Source organism: Lepidochelys kempii, chromosome 6, assembly GCF_965140265.1.
Source record: "Lepidochelys kempii isolate rLepKem1 chromosome 6, rLepKem1.hap2, whole genome shotgun sequence".
Lineage (NCBI taxonomy): Eukaryota > Metazoa > Chordata > Testudines > Cheloniidae > Lepidochelys > Lepidochelys kempii.
In genome coordinates, this window is record NC_133261.1 from 26,179,320 (window position 1) to 26,198,498 (window position 19,179).

The 19,179-nt window shown below is 43.8% G+C and overlaps 1 protein-coding gene across 11 annotated transcripts in view; it reads left to right on the forward strand.

Annotated features, from left to right (window-relative positions):
• Positions 1 to 19,179, forward strand: part of BRSK2 (BR serine/threonine kinase 2) — a 485,481-nt gene that overhangs the window by 306,633 nt on the left and 159,669 nt on the right. For all 11 annotated transcript variants that reach the window (XM_073347213.1, XM_073347209.1, XM_073347212.1 and 8 more), the window contains exon 4: positions 8,797 to 8,937. In XM_073347213.1, coding sequence (XP_073203314.1) covers positions 8,797 to 8,937 — 141 coding nt within the window. The remainder of the gene's footprint in view (positions 1 to 8,796; positions 8,938 to 19,179) is intronic.

Here is a 19,179-nt window from a genome sequence, read left to right on the forward strand (position 1 = left end):
CCTTGCTCATAGTTGAAATCCCATAGCTCTTTTTTTGAGAGTAAGAGTGCAAATCCCGTTGTTTTCCAGTTTGGATCATTAATATTCCTCCTACTTAACATTCCTTTGTAGTTTCAGCAGGAGCAGTTACTTTTTCCCTTCCTAAAATATGTTGTATAGTGTTGCTGCCACATTTTGCCACAGAAGTTGCTCGCTTGAGTAGTGGATTAATGCTCCCTAGCTGAGTGATGCTCAGCTCTAGATCTCCTTCTCTTCGAATCCAGACAGTAGTACTATGTAGTATTATTCTGCCAGGGCCTAATCAAGACAGTGATCTGCCTGAAAATGAACTGGCTACAACTCCTAGACTTCGGCAGTGAGAGGTTTTCGGAGGAGTGAGAAAAGGAGGGGAATAGAGAGATACAGTATCTGCATCATCTGTTGAAGGTGAATTCTAGCCTTTGCTAAAATGGTTTGCAGAACCATTCCTGTCCCTAGATAGTCCAGTTTGCCTTCCATTGCCAACAGCTAGTCAGGAATCGGTGATCATTCCTCTTGCAAGTGGACATTGTAATGGCCAGCCACACTTTTGTCACCTCTAAGCTGGATTACTACAGTGCAAGGACTAACTTTGAAGTATAACCAGAAGCTCTGGCTAGTTCATCACACAACTGTCTCATGTCTACACTGGCTTCCTGTTCATGTCCCTCTGCAGCTCAAGGTGCTGGTAATAATCTCTAAAGCATTGATGGTCTGGAACTCAGTTTAGTGAGAGACCATCTCATCTTGTACACTGTGGTGGCATGGTATCAGCTTAAAGTCCTCAGGGTCAAAGGTCTCTGTCTTATGTATTCACTCTCCTTAGCAGTCCATCAAAGCCCAAGACTTGCTTTGTGCAAGACATTCCCATTTGGCCTAGCTTTTAACTGATTTGTGTTTTTAGTGGCGGTGGCAGGGGGAAGAAGAACCTGTTTGATTTTTTTCCTGGCCAAATGACTTTGGTTTATTCTTTATTTGCCCATTTGAGATGTTCTATTTAATTTATCCTTTTAAAATGTTTACTATTCATCAGAGGCCTAGCTGCAACAGCCGTAGGCACTTCAGTAATCTTTATAATGTAATACGTTATAGTTTGGACGTTCATTTGAAAAGTGCTTTCAAATTCTTTGGGATAAGAGATGATATACAGTATTGGAGCATGAGTTTGTGAGTCAGGAGTTCTGCTCCCAACTATTCTGCTGACTTGGTAAGAGCCCTTGGACAAGTTGCTCCCTCTCAGTTCCTCAGTTTCACCATATGTAAAATGAGGATAATAAAATCTCCCTAATTCACAGGGGAGTGACGAGTCTCTCATTATAAATGCTTGTAAGGTGCATTGAGATCCTTTGATGAAAGGTGACGTAGAAGTGCAAAATATTGTTATTAAGTATTATAAATTCAGTTATTATTTTGCATTTATAATCTTTCATCCAAAGATCTCAATTTACTTTAATAAATAATAAATAAAAATATATATGTTGCCCCGAAGGATCTAATTTGTATAAGGGCAGATGTATCATAAATTGTGTGGATCTGTAGGGCTGGGAAAACATGAACTGCATATCCATTACCAAGACTTAATGATGAGCTGCTGTGGGGACACTTAGGTGGCATGCACATGTTTTTCCTGGCCATGCCTGCTAAGGGTTAGCAAACAACCTGTCATTCTCTGTAATCATCAGGACTGGGATGACCTCCTTAGATATTGTGCCCTTGGTACCTGGTAATGGACGGATTTGGTTCTTCCTGGGCCAGTCTGCCTTTGTATAAGAGTTGTGTTTCCATAAATCACTCCAGGCTAGATTGTGCAATTTAAGCACAGCCCTGCCTTGGGGTGGCACAGAGCTGCCCTGCCCCAGAGTGAGCACCCGGAGACGTTCTCCCAGAGCTCCCCAGTGTGCAGCAGGAGCACATACAGGCATTTATGGGGTGCTGCACACTTCTCTTACCCTGCAGCCTGTCAGCAAGTACAGGAGTGGAGTCATGGCTCTGCCTACTCTCCTCCCCTTTGAGCACAGGGACTTCAGTTCTCACTCCTGCCCTTTCATGTGCTGCACAAGGTGGGAGGAGGCTCCTTGCTCCCTTCCCCACGCAGTGCCTGCATGGAAGAGCCAGGCAGAGTCTGGCTCAGCATCTGGGGTTTGCAGGTGAAAATGAAAAGCAAGCTCATGAATTAGTAGTAAATTTCCCACCAACAGAAATGAACCCAAGCCAAGATATACAGAACTGAAGGAAAATATGGCTCAGAATCCAAACTTGGAGGAGCAGGCCATGAAGGACCAACTTGGCCCCAAGGAAAATATCCCTGTGCAGGAGCAATATAGGCCCTGTGCTGTCCCACCTCACGGCGCCTGGCGTAGGGGCATGTTGGGGCCAGGAAAAGGAGACGGTATTGTGCTCTATGCTATGTCTGTTCTGGGCGGCAGAACAGCCCCTAGGCAGTCATGGGGAGGCTGCTGTAAGTTAGAACGTGCTGGGAGCTGTACCAGCTCCTAGAACAGGCGGAATCTGGGAGGCACAAAGATGGCTTACAGCCACCTTTGCCCCACACTGCTGCTATCCCTGTAACAGTTGCAAGGTTTATACAGTTTTGTTGCCTTAAACATTCTATCAGAGACTTTTTTTTAAAAGTCGAGCCTTAATTCTTTTCTGTGTTGCATGGGCGTCTCACATGATACCTAGATGCCACGTGAGGTTAGTAGCTTGTTAGCTTTGACTGGGGAAGGTGATGAGTCTAGGATACAGATGGAAAAGTGGCCAAGGGGATAGATAAAATTAATAAAACACATTGGGAAGAATCACTCGGCTGCTGTTCATGATCTCTCTGCTCCTCTCTGATGGATGAAATCATTTCTCCTATTAAGCATTCGGTTTCTTTTCCTTTAAACACCGGGGTCTCGTCTCCTTTGTCTCTGAAGCTTTCCCTGAAATTTTTCATTTCATGTATTGGCTCACAGCAGAGGCATAAAGAAATTCTGGGCATGCATGGTGCTGGCATTCTGAAACCATGGCCTTGCCTGTTTGGGAATCTGCCCCACATTTAAGAATTCACCCAGTAGAGGAAATGTTTAATAATTCTTTTAAACTGTGTGTGCACACTGCAAATTGGAGTTGTGGAAGCCTGACAGCTGCAGCCTCTGTCCAAATCCACTTGTTCCAAATGGACTCGTATCAAAAAGGAGAGGCCAGCACTGCAGTCACCATAATCACAGCAGTGAAAGCTAGAGAACAGGGGTGATTGATGTTCAGGGCAGTGTGGTCTAGTGAACATGAGCACAGGAAATCTTGAGTTCTAATCCCAGCTCTGAGACCAACTTGCCACATAACCTTGGGTAATTCACTGTGCCTCACTCCCCTGTCTGTAAAATGGGGGTGATGACCTTTACAGCGTGTCTCTCACAAAGAAAGTGAGAGGATTAAATTAGTTAACGTTTGTACAGTGCTTTCAAGGTGGGAGAGCTAAGTGTTCTGGCGGAGTCCTTCAGCCCGGGGTGGCTCCATACTTCCCTGTCGCAATTATCACAGCATGCGGGTGTACAGTACACTGCCAAGGGGCTGCTTCTGTTTACTCTGCAGTGACTTTTCAGAGAGTAATGCATGGTGTGTTTTTTACAGCTAGGTTTCCACTGGGGAGAGCTTTTGACTGACACCATCAGTTTTACCATAGGCAGAGTTGAAAAACACCCTTTAAAAATTGCTGCTTTCCATTTTCTATATAACATGAAACTCAGGCCGTGCAATGAATGGAAAGCAATGGCCAAGACTAGTTTCTGGGAACAGCTGCAGGAGCAAAATGGTACCATGAGGTAATATCATTGTCAGGAAGGGGCAGAATGGGGGAGGAACGGCAGGAAAATCTCCCTTTCCTTGTCCATTTTTCCAAGCTATGTATATTCTGTTGCTCACCTGCTCCCTGAATCAGCAAACAGTCAGGCAAGGTTCCAGTGCCGCTGCTTTCTATTAAAGTCATCGAGGGCTGTAGAGCAAGTTGATGGCTGGTCTTGTGGACTCACTGTTTGACTCAGGGAAAGTCACTGAGAGGGTAGATCTACACTATGGGGCTCAGTCGACCTAAGTTACGCAATTCCAGCTATGTGAATAACGTAGCTGGGGTGGACGTACCTTAGGTTGACCTTTTGCGGTGTCTACACTGTGCTGGGTCGACGGGTCCCATCGACTTACCTTATGCTTCTCATTCCAGTTGAGTACCAGAGTCGATGGGAGAGCGATTGGCGGTCGATTTAGCAGGTCTTCATTAGACCCGCTAAGTGGATCCCCTGGAACGTGGAGACAAGCCCTGAGTCTCTCCGTTCCTCAGTTCCCCATCTGTAAAAAGGGACAATACTCTTTCCTTTGTCTTCCTTCTCTGTCTAGACGGTAAGCTTTTGAGAATAGGATTCTCTTTTTATATATATGTTCAGCATGGACCATCTAAGCTATAGTGCACGAATCAAAATAATCAACAATTGTGCAATCCACTTGCAACACTTGGAAAATAATTATTATTATTTATTATTTTATGTATTGCTGTAGTGCCTCAGAACCCTAGACATGGACCAGGACCCCAAAGTGCTAGGCGTGTACAAACACAGAATAAAAAGACAATCCTTGCCCCGATGGGTTTATATTCCCCTATCCCCAGCCTGATTCAAAACATCATGTATACTGCTCCCATGCCACATAAAATAACAAAACATTGTCTTGCACAGAGCTGGAGGTAGATGTTGAACTGTGCCCTTGCTTAATCAAAAATCTCCTAGCTGGGAGTGATCCTAAAAATAAACAGTTACATTGCAGGGAATAGGGTTGGTTGGTGACTCTTCCTGGTACAGCAGCAAATCGGAACTATGAACTTCTAGATGTAACGTTAACCATGCTGCACTTGTAGAATAATCCTTGCAGCATTTATTTCTTACACTTAACCATTTGGGAATGTATTTGTCACCCCCCTTGCTCTTGTCACATGAGGGGATCTGTCAGATCAGAATACAGTCTCTCTGTGCTTCTTTCTTGTTCTTCGACTCATCTCAGGCACAAATCTTTTTCAGATGTTTCCCCCATTTGTTTCCATTATTATATCTGGTGCTTCTGGGTTGTAAACAAAAATAAATACCTTTGTAAATGCACTTCGTATTTCCATTTGTTTTATTTATCATACGGCATGTTGGTGCACTTTGGATGAGTATTTTTAATAAGACAAAGTTGATGAAAATAAATTGCTTTGCAGTTCCTGCTGAGGGTGACAGAAATGCTGAGCCTGTAATTTTCTGAAACTGCATTTGAAACTTGTGTAGAGGGGGGTCTGCAGGCTTGTGCATATAAACATCTTTATACCACCTTGGAAAAAGTTTTCTATTGATCTGTACTATGTCTGAAATCTTTGAGCCAGATTCTCTCCTATGTCCTTCTTCTTCTGGGCACAGCAGAAAGGAAGAGCAGTCAGAGAGCCAGTTACATTTGATCCCAAGGCCAATTTTGGGTCTGCCATAGGAGAGACTAGACCAGGTCAATCTCTGGTACAAGGAAGAGAATGATTTATATAGGGAATCCTCTTTCCCAACATGCCTTGCTGCCAAGGTCTGGGTAGTGCAGGACCACTGAGACTTAAAAGGCCCAGACATCCAAATTCAGTCTCCAAGGGACTATGCATCGGATGGAGATCACTGGCAGGCCACTTCTTGTCCCACATCCTGATATGCCCCTACACCAGAGGCTGCAGGAGGGGTGGCATAGGAACCACCTGTGTTAGCTGGATGACCACTCAGGACTTCCCCAAGCCAGGAGAATCCCCAGCTAGGGAGCTGTGGGCTGTCTTTTCTCTCTTGGCATCACGTAGCAGTGCCACAGCAATAGAGCAGGATAGCATGCCTGGTCCTATATCGGTAACATCTCTACCATACAGACAGGGGTGATCGCTATAGGGTCCATTGAGTTTTATCATACTGTTATGATGGTCTCACTGGCACTTTGCTCACTAAAAACACCTCTGCCTGGATTAGAGCCAGTCACAATTTTTGAAAATTTGATGTTTCAACACAAATTTTCATCTGATTCTGGATCTTAATGAAAAAAAGAATTGACAACATTTCCATGAACTTTTCTCGTGGCGTTTCAACAAGCACTAGAGAGCTCAGTCGGAATTTTTCTAATTTTGATTTAAGCAAAAAGTTTTCCAACTTTTCCCCACGAGCTCTCTGTCACTGTGAAGTACCTATTCCGCCCCCCTTTACAGTAGTATCTGAACACCCCACAATCTTTTACTGTGTTTATCCACACAACCCCCCTGCGAGGCAGGGAAGTATCATCCACTGACACAGACAGAGTCTTAAATCATCATCTTCTTGTGTCCTTATCACACACTAGAGGTTTTCCCAGAACCGTGCACAAGCAATGGCTCTTTCTGTTGCTGCAGCGAGGTCCTTCTTCATACGTCTCCCCAAAGAGTCAGCAAATGCTCCATGGTCTGCACCTTACTGCACTCGCATACACTAATGTCATGAGAGTACCCTCACTGGATCTTATTAGTCTTCAATCTGCCAGTTTGCATGTGCAGGTGGTTCAGGCATTGCCACACTGACCTGTCTGTATCGACCCCTCTGGGAAAGTCCTCCTGGGGGTCCAGATCTATTTCAGTGTGTCTGACTGCGTGTAACCTTTCATTCCATAACCTCAGTTCTGCCTTACCAGCTGTCATATCCAAAGGCACAACACTGGTTATAAAACTCTTTATCCATTTAAGTCTAAGTGATTTGCCCAGGGTTACACAGGAGCAGGGATTTACCCCAGGTCTCCCAAATCTACAGCTGCTGCCCTAACTACTGGACTATATTCTCTCCAGGGCTACTCCTGATATTCAAATACTCTGAATAGCTTCAAAAAGGACCACTTAAAAATGCACAAGAATATTTTTCTTTTTCCCCCCAAATTTGGAGTTTCCCTCCCAAATCATACCATTCTGAGGCACTGAAAGGACAGTATTCAGTCTTGAAGTAATTTTGTTCTTTTCCTCTCCTTCCAAGACCTATTTGGTTGGACTAAGGGTACTGGAACTAACACTGACTTGCCTTATGCACAAAGGAATACAACAATAACTCCCTAAAAAATTGTAAAAGCTCTCTCAAATGTACTATTTTAACAGTTTTCCTGTGAAATTTGTGGTATCAACAAAAGATGGTGATGTTTACTGGTCCTGTTTACCTTCATCTCACTGCCCCTGCAGATATCTGCTGTCAGATCGCATGCCCTTCCATGCGGCAAAGGAACACATTTCAAAGCAGTTACCCTTGAGGGAGTGTGGGCTTGCTCCCCTGTTACAGTATTCTGAAGCCAAGGGCATAAAAGCCACCTCTGCGGGTCTGCCCCTAAAGGGAGATCTGCAAAGTAATCTATTCAGAGAACAAAAGGTCCTTTATTAAATAACTTCTTTGTGTCACTAGTCTGGGAGGGCCTGCATAGTAATTTTGGTCATCTCAGACTCATACCAATAAAAGCTTTACACAGTATCTTGGCATCATTTACTTTCCCTATATCTAATGTACTGTGTGTACACAGAAGGCGGCAGCACTGTACAGTAGCACAGAATCACAGGAGAGATGGGAAAGGCCTCATTGTTTCTCTAGACCAGTGTTTCTCAGTGTTTCTCAGTTTCTCAGTGATCGGTCCAGGTGCCAGCCCCTGAGACCTCCCTGACAGTTTAGGCAGGCAGCAAGCTGGTGCCTGGTATCAAAAAGGTTGAGAAACCCTGTTCGGGACAATCCTCCTGCCAAGGCAGGTCTGTTACCTACTCTGTGCTCTCCGGTGTTGTATCTAGTCCAGTTTTAAATTACTCAGTTGATGGGGCTGCCATTATTTATCGAGGGAAACGATTCCATGGTCTCCTAGAGCTCCACTCTTAGGAAACATTCCCAGATATTTAGCTTAAGTTTTCTTTTGATTGGTGGCATCTCATTACCCCTAATCATAATAACCCTTTGGGCTGCCCTAGATAATTCCTCTCCTTTCTTTGCCTGGTACATTTTTGGAGTACTTGAATGCCAATGATAACATGCAGTTTTCCTATCCCCCTCTTGGGACCTAATTCTTCAGCCCTTACTCATTCTATGTAACACTTACATGCAAGAGTAGTCCCCTTGAAGTCAATGGGACTAGTCAAGTGAAGCAGACCTATCCAGCATGAGTAAGGGTTGCAGAAATGAGCCCTTCCCTGGGTGCCCATGCTATACATACGTAGTTTATCTTTTCTCATAAATCAGCCTGTTTATTTTCAACAGCTCTCCAAATTCCCTCTTGTTTGTTTACATTGTCTGGTACTGAGGTGCCCAGAACTGAGCACAGTTGCGTGAGTGTAGTTCCTCCAAAGCTATTTCAAAAAAGGAACCATCACCATCCACCTTGGTTAATGACCTGATGTCTCTGCATATGCAGCCTAACTGTACATTAGCTTTTGCAGCTGCCAAATTACGCTGGAAGCTCACATATAATTTGCTGCCCGCTATCCGTCTCAATCTTTGGAGGAAGTATTGCTTTTCAGATATCATCCCTGTACTGGGGATGGTGAAAACTGAATTTGTTCCATTGTTTGGAATCACTGAAATGCCTGGAGTCCAAGCAGTGCTTGACTCCAACCCTGTTAAAAATGTTCACAGCTGCTAATTTTCCAATTCTCTCGTTTCACAGTATTTCACACAAGTTTAATTCCTAGAGAGAGAGAGAGAGAGAGAAAGACAGAGAGAGCTGTGTGATCATGTGCTAACAAAGGCCTGTCTTATTTTTTTCTAGGTATTTGGTGCTAGAACATGTGTCAGGTGGGGAACTCTTCGACTATCTCGTAAAAAAGGGAAGATTAACGCCAAAAGAAGCCAGGAAGTTCTTCCGACAAATCATCTCTGCTTTAGACTTCTGCCATAGTCATTCAATATGGTGAGTACAGCAGGTTTATAATGGGTGGTGACCACGGCCTGGAAACTCATAACAAAACAGTCATTGGGGCCGGGGCTCCTTATACGTCTGTTTGCTATTGGGGTCCAAAAGTGCTACATAAACGCTGCTGCTGCTGCTACTTCTTGGTTATCTCTGTGAACACGCATCAATCACATGTAGATTGTCCATGATTTTTCTTTGGATCTGTTTATAATATATGTAGAAAGGCTCATTTCTGATTTCCATTGGAAAGTGAGCCTGCTGTTCCATGGTGAGCATAATGGGAGGGGGCAGCTGCTGTCACCTTCATTTATAGTGAGTGCTTTGACCAAGAAAATCAAATTCCTGGGGGACCAGTGCTTCATTTCCATGAGTCTTGGGGGCACTTGCCAATAACCGAGAATAATATGTGCCTTATCAAGACTGGTCCCTGAAGAAACTTGGGACAATTATCAATACAACAACGTCATTTTATGGCCACCTTGGCTTATAGGGAAATGTGCTGGCAGTTGGCAGCCCTGCCTGGGCCCCTTCTGGGCATTTGAGTCACTGTTGCCTTTAATTTCCTTTCCAGTAGGGAGTAATTTTCTTTATCAGTCTGTTATTGTTACATATTAACTCAGTTGAATGATTTAACCATTGAGTGTGATTTAACCTCTAACTTGCAGATGGCATTTTAAATTGAACCAGTTTCCACTTCAGCTTTAACAAGTTCGGGTAATTTAAATTATACTGAAATTGAGTTGTTGCAGCCAATCAAATCACAGGGTTTCTATACAGTTACTGACCTGTAACTGCACGCTTATTTCTCAGTAATACAATTCCATGCATTCTGATTGGCTAAGGTGCTGTGATTTACATAATGACTGCACAGTTGTGTCTTAATAACTACATACAGCATGCAAATTCCTCCATTCTGATAGGCTGAGGGCCATTGTTAGACAATGAGAGCTCAGGGATTTGCATAACGACTGTATAGTTATTTCTCAGTAATTCTGCAATGATTATCCATATTCCTCAGGTTTGACTAACTACTGTCCTCAGAATGCCCCATGCATACACCCTAGGGTCAAGCGATTAAAAAATTAATCACGATTAATCTTGCTGTTAAACAATAATAGAATACCATTATTTAAATTTTTTGCATGTTTTCTACATTTTCAAATATATTGATTTCAATTACAACACAGAATATAAAGTGTACAATGCTCACTTTATTTTTTATTCCAAATATTTGCACTATAAAAAAAAATAGTATTTTTCAATTCACCTAATACAAGTACTTTAGTGCAATCTGTTTATCATGAAAGTTGAACTTACAAATGTTGAAGTATGTACAAAAAAATTACTGCATTCAAAAATAAAACAATGTAAAACTTTAGAGCCTACAAGTCCACTCAGTCCTACTTCAGCCAATTGCTCAGACAAACAAGTTTGGTTACAATTTGCAGGAGATAATGCTGTCCACTTCTTGTTTACAATGTCACCTAAACGTGAGAACAGGCATTCGCATGGCACTGTTGTAGCCGGCATCACAAGGTATTTACATGCCAGATGTCCTAAAGATTCATATGTCCCTTCCTGCTTCAACCACCATTCCAGAGGACATGCGTCCATTCTGATGACAGGTTCTGCTCGATAATGATCCAAAGCAGAGCAGACAACGCATGTTCATTTTCATCATCTGAGTCAAATGGCACCAGCAGAAGGTTGATTTTCATTTTTGGTAGTTCGGGTTTTGTAGTTTCCACATCTGAGTGTTGCTCTTTTAAGACTTCTGAAAGCATGCTCCACACCTCGTCCCTCTCAGATTTTGGGAGGCATTTCAGATTCTTAAACCTTGGGTCAAGTGCTGTAGCTATTTTTAGAAATCTTACATTGGTACCTTCTTTGCATTTTGTCAAATCTGCAGTGAAAGTATTCTTAAAACGAACAACATGTGCTGGTTAATCATCCAAGACTGCTATAACATGAAATATTTGTCAGAATGCTGGTAAAACAGAACAGGAGACATACAATTCTCCCCCAAGCAGTTCAGTCACAAATTTAATTAACACATTCTTTTTTTAACGAGCATCTTCAGCATGGAAGCGTGTCCTTTGAAATGGTGGCCGAATCATGAAGGGGCATACGAATGTTCAGCATATCTGGCACGTAAATACCTTGCAACGCCAGCTTGGAGCTTGGGGAGGCAAAAAGCCTAGAGCTGGCCCTGGTTCTCGCTTTCAGGTGACATTGTAAATAAGAAGCAGGCAGAAGTATCTCCCACAAATGTAAACAAACTTGTTTGTCTTAGTGATTGGCTGAACAAGCAGTAGGACTGAGTGGACTTGTAGGGTCTAAATTTTACATTCGTCTGTTTTTGAGTGCACTTATGTAACAAAAAAAATCTACATTTGTAAGTTACATTTTCACGATAAAGAGATTGTACTACAGTACTTGCACAAGGTGAATTGAAAAATACTATTTCTTTTGTTTATCATTCTTACAGTGCAAATATTTGTACTAAAAATAATAATATAAAGTGAGCACTTTACACTTCGTATTCTGTGTTGTAATAGAAATCAATACATTTGAAAATGTAGAAAAACATCCAAAAATATTTAATACATTTAAATTGGTATTCTATTGTTTAACAGTGCAATTAATTTTTTTTAATTGCAAGTATTTTTTTTAGTTAATCATGTGAGTTAACTGTGATTAATCAACAGCCCTAATACGCCCATAGCGAAAATGGCCACCTAAGTGTCTGATCTGCTCCCCTCATTGTGTAAATAACTGGAAATTTCTAAGGGAATGTGTTAGTAATGGATGGAAGAGGGGATCTAAGCCTTTCTCAAGGGGCAAGAAGGAGCTGTAGGGTAATATTAAGAAGAATGGGGTAGGGTGGGGAGCAGTTCAGAGGTTGAGCTGACCACATTTGTGGATTTCGAAGTTCTGAGGACAGTACGCAGTCAGCATGGACGGGTTTGTGATAGTCAACAGAGCATGGGGTGAGCTGAGAATGAACAATAATAACATGAGGGGCCAATCCAAAACCCATTGAAATTAATGGTGAGACATCCTCCTTCCCCCCAATTGACTTCAATGGACTTTGGATCATCAGACCCAGAAAGTTTTCTCTGATGGCAAATAATTCTTAACAAATAATTTGTTCTGTGAATGCCACATCTTTTTCTCCTTGCAAATCATTTGTGGGAGAATCATGATTTTCTCAATATATTTCTGAGAATAATTCACGATAGATTGTTCAGGAGCAGTTTGTTTTGGAAACTGGATAGTGTGGTTCTAGTTAGGTTTGATTGGACACATAGGTTGTTTTTGTTCATGACTAGCAGAGCATATCTCTTAGAGGCCCTGACTCAGGAAAGCATTTAAGCATTAACTTCCTAAGCACCATTCCTGAATAGGGATGTTTTCCTGAGTCTGCCCAGAATCAGATTTTACGTGTCAACAGTCTCATTTACAAATTCAGAATTCATGTTCTGCAAATATTCTCCGTTATTCTCTTATAATTGACGGTCTCCACATATATTGCTGCTGGTAAATTCATTCACTCGAATATTCACAGGAAGCACACACAAAAAAGGTGCAAACACAACTGATGGTAATTCATTTAATAATTCAAATGCTGTAGCTCACGAAAGCTTATACTCAAATAAATTTGTTAGTCTCTAAGGTGCCACAAGTCCTCCTTTTCTTTATACAGATGTTTGTGGTATTCGCATGACTCTTGTGGGAATGTATATGTATCTACTGGCAATTAGGTACTACTGTGACAAGTGTGGCACAGGTAGATAGATGGACAGATGCCTTCTGGTGTCTGCCTTTAATGAACAGGGCTGAGGGTGGGGCTGAGGCCGTAGAAAGAGTAAGTAATTCTGGAGAATTAAGGGTCTCTAGCGAATTTTCAAGGAATAGTGAGTGCCTCTTTTAAGGATCCCCAGCTACCGTCTTCAACACATTTGGGCATTAAGGCAATATCCTTCCTGTTAAGAAGTGAGTCTGTTTCCATGATCTCCTCCTCAACCCCTACTCTACCACTGTCAGTGCGGAGTCAAAGAACAGTGAATCAGGTCACTGTGAGAACCGTGCAGCTCCTAAGATGTGAGAGTCTGAGCAGTCACCACCAAAGGTTTTTTAAAAATCAGGTTTGTAAATATATAATAATTTAATGTGCTTTCCTAAGCAACGAAGCTTGACCTTGCCCTGTCGCAGGGCAGCGAGATGATAAATCATCTCATCAGCCAGGTTATCCAGTTATGACCACACTGAGTAATGAAGGCTTCTCCTTTGGCTAATGACTGGAGTGCCTCTAGCATGCTAGCAGAATAGATTGATAGCTCTGTGCCCCCCACCCAGCATCATGCCACCTCTTCTTCCACCATCCCCAGGAGGGAGCAACCAAGCACAGAGAAATTCTTAAGGTTTACAGTTTCTTCAGCATCCTGGTAAGTTCTTCTTTCACTGCTTTGAATTTATTAATGGCTCAGGATTCCTGTATGAGAGAATCTGAAAGGGTTTCCCCACAGTGGCCATTGATCGGGGGCGGGGGGAAGGGGGAGCTGTGCCTTCAACCACGGGCAGAAATTGCCTTTGTCTGATGAAGGGTTTTCAAGGAAGCAGCCCCAGCAAGGAAGAAAATGGATTTGTAATTTTGCTTGTGTTTGGTTTAATGTTATTTTAAATCAGTATGAGTTTCCTGTTCCATTTATTTCTTTTAATGGGAGTGTAGCGGGAGCTTGGAGCGTCTCCCAGTCACAGTCACTGTACAGGATTTTGTAGTAGGGTTGGCTGTGGGAGAATTCACAGCGACCCTAGTTATAGCCCCGCTCAGGAGTGCAGGAAATGGCATAGGACCAATGGTGTGTGGGAGCTCACGGCTACCCTAGCCTCAGGAGTCAGTGAAATGTCATAGCAGCACGGACCACATTTTTCAAAAGTGACTAATGACATTGGCTGCCCACCTTGATGCCCATGTTGAAACACTTCAAAGGGAGCTTGTGTTCAGCAGGTGCTGAGCCACCGCTCTGAAAACCAGGGTCCTGTAAGGGGCCTCAAGTAGGACCCCTAAAATCAGTAGTTGCTTTTGAACACCTTGGCCACTGCCTGTGTGGGACCTCTCAGCTACTCCAGGCCCAGCCGCAGTCACTGTAGGAAATGATACAGGAGCTCTGACCGTGGGGGAGTTCACAGCTACTCCAGTCTTAGATTTCCCCTGGAGGAGAACCCTTCTATTTAGAAAAAGCAAAGATTGCAGAGAGAACGGAATCTGGAAGGAAATAGGAGAGAACAGCTAAAAGATTCCTGATTGGCTGTATGTGACATCACCAACCAATGTTGTGATTGGTCTGAGTTGTGTTTTTTGTGTGTGTTGGATTTTTCTTTTGGTCAGGCTCCTATCTGGTGTCTGTATCTTGTGAGCTGACAAATAAAAATATGATTACGGAAAAGGGCCCATGGCAAACCTTATTAAGCTTCAGAGATAACTGATAATGCCAATTACTGCACAGCGCAGTGGTGACATTGAGAGGAAATTCCCTCTGGTAGTGAGCAGCAGGATTATTATTTCATTTTATTTTTATTTTGGTTTGGCTTTTTTTTTCCAGGAGGGCACAAGGAGGGTTTGAGGATCTGTATGAATATTGATAAATGGCAATTACTAGAGCCTCTTCTTTCATCGCCTGAGGCTGTCTGCTGGTATATGCAGAGGGGGCTCATGCTAAAGTATGTGACACGGGGAGCGTGGGGGGGTTGGGAGCTAAGGCAATGAATAGGAGCTTTGTTTTACTTTGCTTTGTATCCTTCCCACTAGTAGGGTGGGGAAAGGGTCATTATAAAAGTAATACTTCAGGATTCACAGCAATTGCACCAAAAGCTCTTGTGAGAGCACTGTGAGCAGGAACGGTTTACAGAATACCGCAGTATACTTTTATTAATGGGGAGGGAAGGTTTGTGAGAAATCAGGGGTGACATCAAGAAGCAGAGATGACTATGGCCTCATCTACACTACAAACTTATCCACACCCCTGAGTGACATAGTCATACCGCTCTAACCCCCGGTGTGGACAGTGCTATGCCGACAGGACAGCTTCTCCCATCTACGTAGCTACCACCTCTCGGTGAGGTGGATTAACTACGCTGATGGGAGAAGCTCTTGTAGTAGCATCTTCACTAAAGCGCTACAGCAGAGGTGGAGAGAGGGGCAGGACCAGACCCCTGCCCCTCCTCTGCACCAATCCATGGAGTAGGGCTGGCACACTTTCTGGGCCAGCCTAATGGCTAGCACAAAATGTGCACACCCCATGCATAGGAACACTGTGCTTGCTAGCGTTGCCAAGGGCACGGTCTCTCTGGTGCCACTCCACACTGCCCCTCACGTTGGGCTTGTGACAGAATGCCACAATACAGCCCTGTATGTGGAAGCGATAGCCCTGTTTTCAATTTCATTGGTCACACATCTTGTGACTGCTTCACCTACACTCTGCCCACTCATCCATCTTAGTCTAAACATCCCAAATCTCTGAGCTTCAGTTATCTTGGTTCATATTTTCAATCAACCGAAAACAAATTTCTCCCTCTTTTCCTGAAACGCAGAATTGTCCCCCAAATTACACTGGCCTGAGGTCCGTTGTGAATATTTAGTATTGCACAGTGACCAGTTTAAAGTTGCACATCTCACTGCCCTTCAGGAGTACAATGCCGGTGCTGTACCACTGGGAAAAGGGAAATTGACAGCTTTCCACTGGGATATACAGCTCTTGATGCTAGCCTCCAGTAGTTGCAAGATATCAGATTCTGACATTGTGACATTATGATTTACAGCTCTTCTTACAGGTGGAAGAATATGAAAAATGGTACCAGTGTAGGAAGATTCTATAAATAATTTCTAAAATATTGTTTTTTCTGTAAAATACATAGCATAGACAGAATACGCGATTGTGTTTTATTGGCACTTATTTGGGGTAACTTGCACAACTCACTCATAACTAAAGCTAAGATTTAGTCACAAGTATTTTTGGTAAAAGTCATGGACAGGTCATGGGCAATAAATAAAAATTCATGGTCCATGACATGTCCATGACTTTTACCAAAAATACCCCTGACTAAATCTCTACTTTTGGGATCCTGCTGCTCCAGGGGGCCCTGGTGGAGGGGGGGCCTGCTCCAGTGCTGGGGGTTGTCTTCCCCCCAGCCGCTGCTCCCAGGGACCGCTCTCCGGACAGCATCCGGGCACCCCGGGGGCCGCTGCTCCAGTTCCCGGGCGGTTCCCGGGACCAGCCGCACCAGCCGCTGCTCGCACGGTCCCTAGAACCAGCTGCCTGGGGCTTCCCAAACAGCGGCCAGTGCGGCTGCCTTCAGGTCACTCCACGAGTGGCCAGTGTGGTTGGCCATAGGGCCAGTGGCTCGGGCAGCCCTGAAATCAGCTGCACCAGCTGCTGCAGAAGTCCTGGAGGTCGCGGAATCCGTGACTTCCGCAACCTCTGTGAAAGAATCACAGCCTTACTCAGAGCTCGTGAAGGAAGGAGACATCTCTAACACTCATGCTGATAAAACGTTTATGCCGCACCACTCTGTGGAGCATTGTATATATGCTTTCACTCTATATACACGCGTACACACACACACACACATGAAAAGAGAATATACTATGGTATAGTGTGCATGCATCTATATATAGTAATTTGGTAGGTAAACCATTGTTCATGTTGCATCAGAGAATTGTGCTTAATGGGCGAAAGAATGGGAATATCTGCTGCACACATACAAAATAGACTGTAGGGAGGCTTTTAATTTTCTGTGCACTTTGTGACTTGTAGAGGAGTCACATATTTAAATATATTTTGGAAATAAAAACAGATGGATTTTTAAATTGAGTCCCTAATGCCTCACTCTTTTACAGAACCCTTTTGCAAAGGGAGATTCTACACTAAACTTTGGATGTGGATAGCTGCCCTTTACACAAATACCACATTTATATTTTTTCCATGTTGGAATGTCTCAGAAAAAATTATTTTGTTTCATAATTGATTTGAGCTGTGCCAATTTGAAAGTGTAGTGTGAATGATGTGGCAACATTGTTTGCTCAGCAGCAATCTGTCTGTCCATGGCGGCAGATTCACCAAGTGCTGCATTAACCATATGATGCCAGTATTTTACTCAGCAGCAACCTATGTGTGTACATGCCAGCAAATCTGTCAAATTCCAGCAATCTTATTTACTTAAATGTTGACATTGACTTCAGCAGTGGCAAGTTGAAAACACCACGTCAACTAATAATGATGTTCTTTGCTTGGTAGTGTCCTATGTGTTTTACACCCTGATAACAGATTTGCTCAGTTGCTGTGTCCACTTGTAATCTAATATCGACATTTCTCCATCATCGAACTCACACTGCAGCCTTTGTGTTCATGACATTATCATGATTCTTTGTAAGGCCCTATATTAATTGCATTTCATATTGCAGCTCCAGTTTGCACAGTTTCTTTACAAACTAGGGAAATTCACACAGAAAAAACCTTTGTTTAGTGTTAGTTAAGGTTTCTCTGTTCTACTTCAATACCATTTTCCTCACAGACTGAAAAGCTACAAAGACACAGTTAAGGTCAACAACCACACTTCCGTTTCTTGAGTGACAGCAATATAAAATGGATCAGCTGTTACCTATTACTGCCTTCCTTGTACAACTCTTTGTCAACACAAAAGCAAGGCTGGATTTACACCTTACATGCCCCTAGGCATAGCATCTTCAGCTCCCCCCTGCCTACAGCTGACCTTCGTGTTTTTCATAAAAAATTAAATGGAAAGAAATATAACACAGCCTCCCTGGGAAGGCACCAGACCCTCCACCATGCAGGGCGCTCCCATCCCGAGCCAAGGCACAGCCCACCTGCCCCAGGCAAGGCGCAAGGGGGGATTGTACCTCTCCCCAGAGCGAGCAGTCCCCAGGTGTCTTCTGTCCCTCCTGCAGCCTGGCGCAGCAGCTCCATCTCTGCCCGTGCAAGTGAATGGGGCGCTGGCCATGCCCCACCCCAGCACAGGGCGGAGGTAGCGAGACAGCCGAGATTAGGAAGGGGCTGGCACGCTCCCAGCACCTTCAGCAGCCTCCCTGCCCGGCTGTGGCTCACAGCACACCCAGGTGGGCTGACTCAGATGCTCACCCTGCTCCAGCCCCACACACTGGGCAGCCACCAACCCATGCCAGGAGCCCAGCCGCTTACAGGAGAGCTGTATGTATTAACTTTTTAACTTTTAACCACTTTTAACTTTTAGGCGCTGCTAAGCATGTGTCTACTGTGCCTAATTGGAAATCCGGCCCTGCACACAAGGCTTTAAAAACTACTATGTAATCTTAACTCCGTGTTGAAGGTTACCGCCTCAAAGTTGCCACCTTGGAGTGAGAGCAGGCACCTCGCTTACCTCCTATGTCATTCTTTTGGCAGCCACAACCCTGTGGTCTGGTTCTGAGATATGGGGTACAACCCATCATCTGTGCCTTTTAGTGAGTCCACCCCCTTTAGGGGGATATAAAGCAGCCCACACAAATGGAAAATAATTCCCCGACCCACTTTCTTGTGCAAGGGAGAGGGCAGCAGTCTCTCAGGCCTCGCAGACAGTCTTAGTTCCCACTCCTCAGTGTGAGAAAAGGTTAGGGCTTAATCATAGGGTGGAGAGGGGGGATTTCAGCAAAGAAAACCAGCCTGGTAGTCCTCTTCCTCAGAGGACTTGGGTAGGTGGCATTCACAAGCCATAGGTCAGTTACTGCGACACAGGGCCCCCAGTCTGGGAACTCTGAGCCCTTACTTTGCTTGCTTCAGCATGGCCCCACTACTGCACTGAGTTCTCCCTTTTAAGGGCTCACATCCGGGCCTGACATACCACAGAGGTGCGGCAGGTTGGTGCCGATTGCTCCCTTACCCTTGCCTGGGCTGGTGGGTCATCTGCCTCACTGCAGTCCAGCATAAATACAAGGAGGAGACATGTTAAATGTAGGCATACTTATGACTTCGAAGAGATGCTTTCTTTTACTTCTTTGAAGAAAAGAGAACAACTTTTAACATGTTTCCTTCTTGAAAAATCTGCCCTGAATGCAAGAAGGACATGCACATCTACTTATTACAGGCATAACTGGGTGAGGTCAGACTAGATGGTTTAATGGTCGATTCTGGCCTTAAAACCTATGAATATATATTAAAAAGTTATCCTTTTATTTGTGACCTTTACTGTATCGACTAATTTTAC